Source organism: Aotus nancymaae, unplaced genomic scaffold (assembly GCF_030222135.1).
Source record: "Aotus nancymaae isolate 86718 unplaced genomic scaffold, 86718_ANA_hifiasm-v0.15.2.pri h1tg000007l, whole genome shotgun sequence".
In the NCBI taxonomy this organism is placed as follows: domain Eukaryota; kingdom Metazoa; phylum Chordata; class Mammalia; order Primates; family Aotidae; genus Aotus; species Aotus nancymaae.
Genome location: NW_026988418.1, coordinates 10,721,207 through 10,733,423, shown reverse-complemented (window position 1 = coordinate 10,733,423; position 12,217 = coordinate 10,721,207). Strand labels below are relative to the sequence as shown.

At 42.1% G+C, this 12,217-nt stretch overlaps 1 protein-coding gene across 7 annotated transcripts in view; it reads left to right on the top strand.

Moving 5' to 3' along the window:
• The first annotated feature begins 602 nt into the window (after positions 1–602).
• The window catches only part of STIL (STIL centriolar assembly protein), a 58,850-nt gene continuing 47,235 nt past the window's right edge, over positions 603–12,217 (top strand). For 4 of the 7 annotated variants that reach the window (XM_012434883.2, XM_012434881.3, XM_021673310.2 and 1 more), the window contains exons 1-3: positions 603–732; positions 3,679–3,765; positions 11,119–11,226. In XM_012434883.2, the coding sequence (XP_012290306.1) occupies positions 3,722–3,765; positions 11,119–11,226 (152 nt within the window). In that variant the 5' untranslated portion in view covers positions 603–732; positions 3,679–3,721. Of the gene's footprint in view, positions 733–893; positions 910–3,589; positions 3,766–3,865; positions 3,900–11,118; positions 11,227–12,217 lie in introns of those variants that run through there. The other 3 variants (XM_012434882.2, XM_021673309.2, XM_064372318.1) reach the window with 3 other exon arrangements.

The following is a 12,217-nucleotide window of genomic DNA, read 5'->3' as shown; positions in this document are numbered from 1 at the left end:
CACTCCAGCCTGGGCGACAGAGTGAGACTCCGTCTCGAAAAAAAAAAAACTTATGTCACTAAGACAGATGGCTTCCTAGGAAACAAACTAGAAGAAATCTAGAACTTGAGTGTAAGCGGTCAGAAAAAGGAAAAATAAAAAACGTAAATTTTAAAATAAAAATTAAAAAGCAAGAAACTGGAAGAACTCTAACTTCCTCTGTCTTTTGTGCTTTCAGGCACAGTTTGAAAACTGTTCTTCCGGTGTCCGCTTCCAGTCGCCGACCGATGACTGTCGTATAGAGCACTTCCGGCTTCATCAGCCAGTCGCTCCTCAGTCTACCTAGCTGGGCTTTCTATTGGGCTTGCACAAGGCCTACCCCGCCCCGGAACTTAACCGTTGACGAAATGGAGGGTTTAAATCCTCGGAATCTTGATCCTGGAGCGCCGAGTGCGCCAGCAGTTCTCTAAGAAGACTTGGGATTGGTCGAGCGAGGAACGAGTGCGGGACGCTGATTGGTTGGCAAACCAATACGTCACGACGACCGTGCCCGGGGCTCCAGCACCGCTCCCGCTCCCTGACTGGCGGAGTTTCTGACCAGTCAGCAGGCGTGGCGCGGCTTTCGGTTTCGCGAGCTTGTGTTTGCCGCCTCGGTTCCCGCGACCCCAACGTCCCAGAGGCGGGGCCGGAGTCGGCGGAGGCGCTCCCTGGAGTTGGTCCCTACCAACAGACCCCAGCTCTGCGGAGTTTGAGGTAAGTGGAGCTTTGTGTTTCTGGTTCCCCCTGAAGGACGGCAGCGAGGCCCAGGGAAGGTTGGTGGGTAACATTCAAAGCCCTGTAGTGGGTTCAGTCCTCCAGGAGCCTGGAGCCGATGACGAGAAGGGGAGCTAGTGGGAGAAATTAAGCGGACCACGAATTTCCTGAGCTAAGGTATGTGAAAGAGGTTTGCAGTCGATAACGTGCCGTTTAAAGTTGTTTTTACGGTGGGAATTTCTTGAGGACTGAAACCTTGAATTCTCGCTCTTGCATTCCTCACACTTTCTGGCTCTGATCAGCTAATGTTTGATGTTCATGGTCTACTGGAAGTAAAGTGTAAACAGCAAAGTGCGAGAATGCTATGCGTGTTAACACAGAGACGGTAGTCCCATCACCAGGGTGTCTGGGAGAAGGTTTCACAGAGGAAGTGACATTCGAGCCGGATTGAGAGGGATGGCGGGGGTTTACCAGGGTATTCCCAGTTAAGGGGGCAGCCTGTGCAGATACTGAAACTGGGGGAGTGAAAGGAGTTCAGTTTGGCTGTAATGTAGGGTGAGTGGATAGGGGTTCAGGTTGGAATAATAGAGTGGGGCTGGATTGTGAAGGTCCTTTATTCTGTATATAAAGAAGAGCCTTCGGCTATTATTTTTATTGTATTTATTTATTTTTCTTTTTGAGACGGGTTTCGTTCTTTGGCCCAGGCTGGAGTGAAGTCATGTGATCTCGGCTCACTGCAACCTCCGCCCCCTGAATTCAAGCGATTCTCCTGCCTCAGCCTCCCTAGTAGCTGGGATTACAGGAACACACCATCACACCCAGGTGATTTTTGTATTTTTAGTAGAGACGGATTTCACCATGTTGGCCAGGTTGGTCTCGAACTCCTGACCTCAGGTGATCCACCCGTCTCCGCCTCCCAAAGTGCTGGGATTACAGATGTGAGCCACCACGCTTGGCCTTAGACAGTTTCTTTCTTTCTTTCTTTCTTTCTTTTTTTTTTTTGACGGTTTCTTTTTGCTAGAATTGATACAGAATGTGCAGGACCTAAAGAACTTTAAGACTTGAAAGAATATAGGACATAATGAACTGTAAAGAAAGGGCTACGAGGTCTGTGTTTTGCTTCGATAATACTTAGATGGAACTGTCCAGTGGGCAGTTAGAAATATGGATTTGAAATAGCTGGGCGTGGTGGCTCATGCCTGTAATCCCAGCACTTTGTGAGGGTAAGGCGGATAGATTACTTTAGTCCAGGAGTTCCAGACCAGCCTGGGCAATTTGATGAAACCCCCGTCTCTTCAAAAAATACAAAAAATTGCCCAAGTGTGGTGGTGAACAGCTGTGGCCCCAGCTATTTGGGAGGCTGAGTTGGGAGGATCACCTGAGCCCAGGAGACAGAGATTGCAGTGAGGTGAGATTGCACCACTGTACTTCAGCCTGGACTACAGAGAAAAGAAAGAGAGAGAGAGAGAAGGAAGGAGTAAAACTCAGAAGACCAGTGGAAGGAAGGGAGGGAGGGAGGGAAGGAGGGAAGCAGGGAGGAAGGAAGGGGTAAAACTCAGAAGCTAAAAGTTTACTATAGATAGGTGGTTATAGAAGCAGTGGGAGTGAAGGAGAGTACTCAAAGAGAGCATGTGGAGTTTAAAAAAAGAACAGTGGGGCCCGGCGTGTTGTACCTGTAATCTCAGCACTTTGGGAGGCTGCGGCGGGCAAATCTCAAGATCAGGAGATCAAGATCATCCTGGCCAACATGGTGAAACCCCATCTGTACTAAAATACAGAAAAAAATTAGCAGGGTGTGGTGGCAGGCGCCTGTAGTCTCAGGAGGCTGAGGCAGGAGAATCTCTTGAAATTAGAAGGCAGAGGTTACAGTGAGCCGAGATGACACTACTGCGGTGGCTCACTCCTGTAATCCCAGCAGTTTGGGAGGCCGGGCAGATCATGAGGTCAAGAGATTGAGACCATCTTGGCCAACATGGTGAAACCCAGTCTCTACTAAAAATACAAAAATTAGCTGGGCGTGGCGGCACATGCCTGTAGTCCCAGCTACTCAGGAGGCTGAGGCAGAAGAATGGCTTGGCAGCACTTTGGGAGGCCAAGGCGGGCGGATCACGAGGTCAAAAGATCGTGACCATCCTGGCCAACATGGTGAAACCCCGTCTCTACTAAAATTAGAAAAATTAGCTGGGCGTGGTGGCTTGCGCCTGTAGTCCCAGCTACTCGGGAGGCTGAGGCAGGAGAACTGCTTGAACCCGGGAGGCGGAAGTTGCAGTGAGCCGAGATTGTGCCACTGCATTCCAGCCTGGTGCCTGGTGACAGAGTGAGACTCTGTCTCAAAAAAAAAAAAAAAAAAAAAATCTCTTGAACCGGGTAGGTGGGTTGTAGTGAGCCGAGATTGCACTGCTGCACTCCAGCCTAGCGACAGAGCGGGACTCCTCAAAAAAACAAAAACAAAAACAAAAAAAACTGATTTTTCCCTGATACAAGTCAATTTGTGGGAATACAGTATTTTTTTTTCTGCTGAAGATTCTTTAATGACTTCATTATAGGCTTAATAAATACCTAGCCCAAATCATTCTTTTCTCCTGCTTCATGGTTTTATGAGAGTTGTAAGGCTTTTGGTCAAAATCTCATACATTTAATATTACCTACTCTACCCAGCTCACTAAGTTGATACAAAGGTTTTGGGGCAGAATCTGAGCTTTCCTTAAGGAATAGATATATTTCTAGATTTTACTGCCTAGAATAAGTATTAACAGTAATTTATTGGCAGAATGACTCTAAAGTATGAAAATGATTGTCAGAATCTACAAACATTTAACCTTGTTAATCTATAGTTTACATTTCATATAAGTAACCTAATTTTGCCTGTAATTTTAATGTGGTTAAATCGTATTTTTCTTCCTTGTTTTTAATCATTCATTAGTAATATTCTCTTTAATTCTTTAGGATACTGAGGATTTGAAATTTAAAAAATCATTCACCAGATATCATGGAGCCTACATATCCTCTTGCATGGCCCCAGATGAATACCAGGTATAGGAGTATTTTTAAATATGTTTGTTTTACAGCTGTTCATATAACTTGGGAAGATAGGTTGGAAGAGAAAAAGAACAGAATCTTAAAATCAGGAAATTCTGGGACCATATTCCAGCTCTACCACTTGTTAGGTGGGTGACCTTGATCAAGTGAATTAACTAAGCCTCAGTTTCTCATCTGTAAAATGAGGATGGTAATCTGTCTCACAGAAGATTATTGTGAAGGGTTAAATAAGATTACTAAACTAGAGGGTCTAGTACATGATAGGCACTCAGTAAATACTAGTTCCATTCCCTCTATTTTAGTTACACGGATCTTTTTATTGATGGGAAATAATACCTGAACTTCTTAGGAGGCTAAAAATTACATAGGTTTGTTTACTTCCTAAACAAGTGGGAAAGTGGTTGGGTTCCTTCTCTCTTACAAATACTAATTCCTTGATGGGAATAATTTCACATTAGACATACCAAGTTTCCTCAGATGTTCCTAAGCTTTTCTGGGGAGTAGGAGCTTGCCACCTGTCTCCCAATTTTCTCAGTCTGTCATTACTATGGGAACTGGGCAAGTTGGCTTGTATTCTTTGGCTCTTTGGATTATTTATTGCTCTTTTTTCCCCTAGGGAACAACAATTAATGCTGACAAGTGAATTTTTTTTTCTTCCAAAGTAGAATTGCATTCATGAATTGCCTTTATTCTCTGTAATGTCTTTCCTTGTACCAGATGTTCTTGATGAAGATAATGGGAAACAAGGAGGCTATCATATTCCTTCTGCTTTAATTTTGGCCTTTGTGTTTACCCCATTGCCATCTCTTATTTGAAAATTTGTCGGTGGGCAAGGTGGCTCATGCCTGTAATCCCAGCACTTTGGGAGGCTGAGGTGGGCAGATTGCTTGAGCTCAGGTGTTCAAGATCAGTCTGGGAAACATGGCAAAAGCCCATGTTGACAGAAAAATTTTGTCAACTTCTATTCTTAGAAAGGTACAGTTGTGGCCGGGCGCAGTGGCCCACACCTGTAATCCCAGCACTTTGGGAGGCCGAGGTGGGCGAATCACGAGGTCAAGAGATCGAGACTATCCTGGCCAACATGGTGAAACCCATCTCTAGTAAAAATACAAAAAAATTAGCTGGGCGTGGTGGTGCTTGCCAGTAGTCCCAGCTAGTAGGGAGGCTGAGGCAGGAGAATAGCTTGAAACTGGAAAACAGAAGTTGCAGTAAGCTGGGATCACGCCACTGCACTCCAGCCTGGCAATAGAGGGAGACTCTGTCTCAAAAAAAAAAAAAAAAAGAAAGAAAGGTACAGTTGTGTAACAAGTTCAATATATTGTTTTTAATTATTAAAAATTTTTATAAGCGTTATCAGTAAAAAAAATAAATTTTTTAAAGTTTTATGTGTACATAGTAGGTGTATATATTTATGGGGTACATGAGATATTTTGATAAGGCATGCAATGTGTAATAATCGCATATGGGAAATAGGATACCCATTTCCTTAAGCGTTGTGTGGCAAAAATCCAATTGTATACTTTTAATTATTGTTATTATTATTTTTATTTTTTTGGAGATAGAATCTCACTTTGTCACCCAGGCTGGAGGGCAGGGGCACCATCTATGCTCACTGCAATCTCTGCTTCCCAGGTTCAAGTGATTCTTGTGTCTCAGCCACTTGAGTAGCTGGGATTGCAGGCGTGTGCCACTATGCCCAGCTAACTTTTGTATTTTTAGTAGAGATGGAGTTTCACTATGTTGGCCAGGCTGGTCTTGAACTCCTGACCTCAAGTAATCCACCTGCCTTGGCCTCCCAAAGTGCTAGGATTACAGGTTTGAGCCATTTTTGCCTGGCCAGGAACTTTTTCTTTTTTATGGCTGAATAGTACTTCATTGTGTATAAATACGACATTTTTTTTATTTATCTGTTGATGGACACTTAGGTTACTTCCAAATATTGGCTATTGTGAACGGTGCTGCAGCAAACATGGAAGTGCAGATACACCTTCGATATACTGATTTCCTTTCTTTTGGATATATTCTCAGCAGTGGGATTGCTGAATTATGTGGTAGCTCTATTTTTAGTTAGTTTTTTTTTTTTTTTTTGAGACAGAGTTTCACTCTGTTGCCCAGGCTGGAGTGTAGTGGCACAATCTAGGCTCACTGCAACCTCTGCCTCCCGGGTTCAAGTGATTCTCCTGCCTCGGCCTCCCTAGTAGCTGGGACTAACGGCTCATGCCACCACACCTGGCTAATTTTTTGTATTCTTAGTAGAAATGGGGTTTCACCATGTTAGCCAGGATGGTCTGGAACTCCTGACCTCAAGTGATCCGCCGTCCTCTGCCTCCTGAAGTGCTGGGATTACAGACATGAGCCACTGCACCTGGCCTATTTTTAGGTTTTTTTGAGGAACCTCCAAACTGTTCTCCATAGTGGTTATATTAATTTACATTGCCACCAACGGCATATGAGAGTTCTCTTTTCTCCATAGCCTCACTAACATTTGTTATTGCTCATCTTTTGGATAAACTGTTTTTAATTTTATTGTCAGATTGACTATGGAGTCAAATTCATTCCTTACATTTTAGGCAAGATATATAGTCATGTAATTTAAACTGGTTATTCTTGGTTTATTCAACTCTCTAGTTTCTTTCACTTACTTAATGACCTCTGGAGTTCTGTAATCTCTGGGGTTTAGGACAGCAGTTCTGATTAGTGTGTATGGGGGGAATAGCGTGTGACAGACCTCTTTGAATATCTGATAAGAGCCATAAATCTTATTCCCTAAGAAGCAGCACTTATAGGCCGGGCGCAATGACTCACAGCCTGTAATCCCAGCACTTTGGGAGGCTGAGGTGGGCAGATCACCTGAGATCAGGAGTTCAAGATCAGCCTGGCCAACATGGCCAAAACCCATCTCTACTAAAAATACAAAAATTAGCTGGGCGTGGTGGCACATGCCTGTAATCCCAGCTACTTAGGAGTCTGAGGCAGAAAAATCCCTTGAACCCAGGAGACAGAGGTTGCAGTGGGCTAAGATTGTGCCACTGCATTCTCTGGGCAACAGATTGAGATTCTGTCTCAAAAAAAAGACAAAGCACTTACATACATACATGCAAAATTTTGCACCCAGCTTTGAGGCGCAAGTTTGTGACTCCTCTGCCATTAAAGTCTGCCTCTATACTCCAGATGAAGAAAAAGACTAATAATAGCATTTTTTGAAGTCTTGAAGTTATGTCCTAGGTGCTATGATAAGAAATTTGTGTGCATTTTTATTTAATCCTCACAAGAAACCTATGAGACACAAGTACTATTATTTTTATTTATGTATTTATTTATTATACTTTAGGTTCTGGAATACATTTGCAGAACGTGCAGGTTTGTTACATAAGTATACATGTGCCATGGTGGTTTGCTGCACTCATCAACGTGTCATCTATATTAGATATTTCTCCTAATGCTATCCCTCCCCCAGCCCCCCAACTCCCCAGGTACTATTATTATCCACATTTTTTGTTTTAATGAGGAAACTGTAGCAGAGAAAGATTAACCAATTCAAGGTCATACAGTTAGTAGGTGATATAGCCAGGACTTAAAGTTGACTTGACTTCTGCTCTATACTGCTGAGGAAGTAAACCTGAAGTAGTGTAGATTGGGCTTTAACGGTACTGTGAACTGTTGAGGGTAAAAAAGAAATAGCTAACACTGAATACTTACATGAAGTAGAAATTGCTTTGAGCACTTTACATATATTGACTCATTTAATATTCACTACACCTCTACAAGGAGTTACTGATATTCCATTTAATATGAGGAAAGCAAGGCAAAGAAAAGTTAATCAATTTGATCATGATCACACAGCTAGAAAATTTTGAAGCCCAGTTCTAGACGCAAGTAGTTGATTTCCAGCCTCCTTGTGTTATACTGCCTCTTACTGATAGATAAGTGATAAACATGAGAGACAGAAATGACAGTCTTGTTACTTACTAGCTTTGTGACTTTAACAGATTTCTTAACCAGACAATCCTGTCTCACAATGAGGGGATTACAAATCCTTCATGTACCTATTATGAACTCAGTGTATATAAGGATTTGAAAACACAGAGCAGAAATATGATGGAGCCAGAATTTGAACCCAAGCTCAAAACCTATATAATTCAGCTTCTACAAGAATAAACTTTGAAATCAGACACATTTAAATTCAGATCTCAGCTCTGCTATTAAATTGCGTTATGAAATTAGGAAAGTTACATTTCGTTATCAGTAAAGTGTATGATAAAGTGTTTCTGGAACTTTTAGTGAGAAATGTACACGTAAAGTGGTATAGCTATGACTTAAAGTTGACTTCTGCTCTACTGCTGAGGCAGTAAACCTGAAGTATTGTAGGTTGGGCTTTAGAAATAATGTAGCCCAGAGTTCAATACATATATAGAACACTCGTGTGTGTGTGTATTAAAAACTCTGTGTGTGTGTGTATATAAAGTGCCAAGTAGGATGCCTAGTAAATGGAAGGTGATCAGTAAACTGAGGCTAGTATTTTAGTTGAGAAGCTTCATCGGATGATACATGAAAGTAAGATCTTTACAAAAGAAAGAGGTTTTAAAAAAAAGATCTAGAACTAGATATTCTTAGTATATGAGAAATATTCTATCGGTTTAACTATTTAATCATTTCCCATCATACAAATGCATTGTTGTAGGTAGCTCTATGTGAGAGCTTTCTTGCTCTACTTTCATGTTACTTTGGATGATCTTTTTCTCTGTGGTCTTTCTCTTCCATTGTCTTTTTTTTTTTTTTTTTTGAGACAGAGTCTTGCTCTGTTGCTCAGGCTGGAGTGCAGTGGTGAGATCTCAGCTCACTGCAACCTCTGCTGCCCCAGTTCAAGCAATTCTCATGCCACAGCCTCCTGAGTAGCTGGGATTACAGGCATGTGCCACCATGCCCAGCTAATTTTTTTTTCTGATGGAGTTTGTCCCTTGTCACCTAGGCTGGAGTGCAGTGGCGTGATCTTGGCTCACTGAAACCTCTGCCTCCTGGGTTCAAGTGATTCTTGTGCCTCAACCTCCTGAGTAGCTGGGACTACAGGTGCACCACACCTGGCTATTTTTGTATTTTTAGTAGAGATAGGGTTTCACCATGTTGGCCAGGCTGGTCTCGAACTCCTGGTCTCAGGTGATCCACCTGCCTCGGCCTCCCAAACTGCTGACATGATAGATGTCAGCCACCAGGCCCAGCCCCATTGTCTTTTTCTTATTGTGGTTTTCTTGTGTTGTACACTTACGTAAAATGAAAACTTTTTGATGGTACCTTATGTGATTTAATATTGAAACATTGCTTTACATTGCCCCTGGGATCTTTGTTGAGGAATTATTTGTAATTATGTCCTTTTGATGCTTCAGTAATTAAACTTGTGCTGTATTTTGGTATTCCAAAATACCAAATTTGGAAACACTGGAAAATAATAAAGAATCTATTAAGGTTTTTTTTGCTATTCATAACTATTGGGTATTATCTAGCAATTATCTGGACATTAGTTCAGAAAGACAGATTTTAGGCCAGGAGCCATGGCTCATGCCTGGGAGGCCAAGGTGGGAAGATTGCTTGAAACCAGGAGTTCAAGACCAGCCTGGGGAACATAGTGAGACCCTGTGTCTACAAAGAATACAAAAGTAAGCCTCACGTGGTGGTGCACATTTGTGGTCCTAGCTGCTTGGGAGAATCCCCTGAACCCAGGAGTTAAGGCTGCAATGAGCTATGATTGCATCCCTGCACTCCAGCTTGGGCAACCAAGCAAGGTGCTGCTATTTAAAAAAAGAATAGAAAGATTTTAGTTTTAAATTTAAATGTAAATTTATGATTTATATTCACTTTTTGTTACTTAAAAGGAATTTTACAGGATTGTCTTGTTCTTTATTTTTGAGACAGAGTGCACTCTCGCGTGAGCTGGAGTACTCTGGTGCTAGCTTAGCTCACTGCAACCTCCGCCTCCCAGGTTCAAGTGATTCTCTTTGCCTCACTCCCAAGTAGCTGAAGTTACAGGTACCTGCCACCACGCCCAGCTAATTTTTTTTTTTGAGATGGAGTTTCACTCTCGTTTGTCAGGCTGGAGTTCGATGGCACAATCTTGGCTCACCGCAACCTCCCCCTTCGAGGTTCAAGCAATTCTCCTGCCTCAGCTTCCCGAGTCACTAGGATTACAGGTATGCGCCACCACATCCAGCTAATTTTGTATTTTTAGTAGAGACGGGGTTTCTCCATGTTAGTCAGGCTGGTCTCGAACTCCTGGCCTCAGGTAATCCACCCGCCTCAGCCTCCCAAAGTGCTGGGATTACAGGCAAGAGCCACTGCACCCTGCCTTTTTTTGTATTTTTAGTAGAAACAGGGTTTCACTATGTTGGCCAGGCTGGTCTTGAACTTCTGACCTCGTGATCCTCCCAAAGTGCTGGGATTACAGGCATGAGCCAGCTTGCCTGGGATGTCTTGTTCTTTTTTAAAAGCTTTTTTATATATACATATGCATATATAAAAAAGGACAAATACACCACATTTTGAGTGCCTGTTCTCCTGATAGTAGAGTTACAAGTAAATTTTCTTCTTTTAAAAATATTTTTTGGGCCAGGCTCGGTGGCTCACACCTGTAATCCCAGCAGTTTGGGAGGCCGAGGCAGGCAGATCACGAGATCAAAAGATCGAGACCATCCTTGCCAACATGGTGAAACCCTGTCTCTACTAAAAATACAAAAATCAGCTGGGCATGGTGGTGAGTGCTTGTAGTCCCAGCTACTCAGAAGGCTGAGGCAGGAGAATCGCTTGAACCCGGGAGGTGGAGGTTGCAGTGAGCCGAGATCACACCACTGCACTCCAGCCTGGTGACAGTGTGAGACTCCATCTCAAAAAAAAAAGAAACAGTATTTTTTTGACCAGGCGAGGTGGCTCACTCCTGTAATTCTAGCACTTTGGGAGGCTGTGGCGGGTGGATGACTTGAGGTCAGGAGTTGGAGACCAGCCTGGCCAACGTGGTGAAACCCCGTCTCTACTAAAAATACAAAAATTCGCTGGGCGTGGTGACACGCACTTGTAATCCGAGCTACTTGGGAAGCTGAGGCAGGGGAATTGCTTAAACCTGGGAGGCAGAGGTTGCAGTGAGCCCAGATCATGCCACTGCACTCCAGTCTGGGTGACAGAGAGAGACTTCGTCTGAAAAAAAAAATATATATATATTTATGTATATTAGATATATAAACTCTTTGAGAATTACAAAAGTAATCTGAAAATATCATCATTTTAAAGAAAGTTAATTGTTTCATACCAAATATCTACCAGTTTCCAATTCCTTGTGCTTTAATTTTGTTGTTTTTTTAAAAGGTTTTCTTCCAGCAGAATGGTACCTCTCCACTTTCCTCCATCAAAATGTGCACTTTGGAACCCAATGCCAATTGGAGATTTCATCTACTTACATCTCAGTTACTACAGGTATAACATGTTTCTTTTTTTCAACTCAAACCAGTATAAACAAGAGAAATAATACAAAGATATATAAGGCAAAGTTGATTACTATGATCAATTACTCAGATTTTCTCTACTTTTCCTTTAGAAGCTCCCCTCAGGCTAAATTTTCCTTCTGCTGCTTCTTAACATCTGTTCCTTGTACTTTTGAGAGATAATCTTAATTTCCCAGTTTGATACAAATTCTGAGTATTGTAGAAATTCAAAAGAGGTGAAATATAAATACTGAAAGTGTTTTTTGTATTAGCATGGTGTCTTTGTAGAACATTGAGAAGGTTAAACCAGTTTTTGACTGGATCAGATTAGAAGGAATATAAAATCTTGTAGTTACATCCAGGACATGAAAGAAAGACAAGAAAGAAGTTTAGGCATAAAGTAATAGAAAATAGATCTATTGAGGTTTTGTACATAAGAGTTACTTGTTATAAGTAGTATTCTTCTATTTTTTTTTTAATTTTTTTTTTCACCTGGGTACAGGTGGGCTGAAGCCAAAAAGGGAATCAGCTAAAAGTAGTATTCTAAGACGGATGGATTATTGTGGGGAGAGCTTAGAGTCAGCCTAGCTTCAAGATGCTTTTCTGTAATCACATAGGTGTATACTATAATGGTTTAAGGTGCTATAACTGGGTTGGGCATGGTGGCTCACATCGGTAATCCTAGCACTTTGGGAGGTTGAGGCAGGAGGATTGCTTGAAGCCAGGAGTTTGAAACCAGCCTGGGCAACAAGGTGAGACCTTGTCTCAATAAAAAATTAAAATAAAAGTTCAAAACACAAAGTAAGAAAAAAAAAAGGTACAATAACTGGAGCCAGACTGCCTAGGGAATCAAATCCTGATTCTACTACTGCTTATTTATGTGACCTCAGTAAAGTAGCCAAGGATCAGTTTCCTTCTTTATAAAATGACTGTTATAATACCAGTTTCATACTTCTCTTGTAGGGGTTAAATAAGACTCTGAA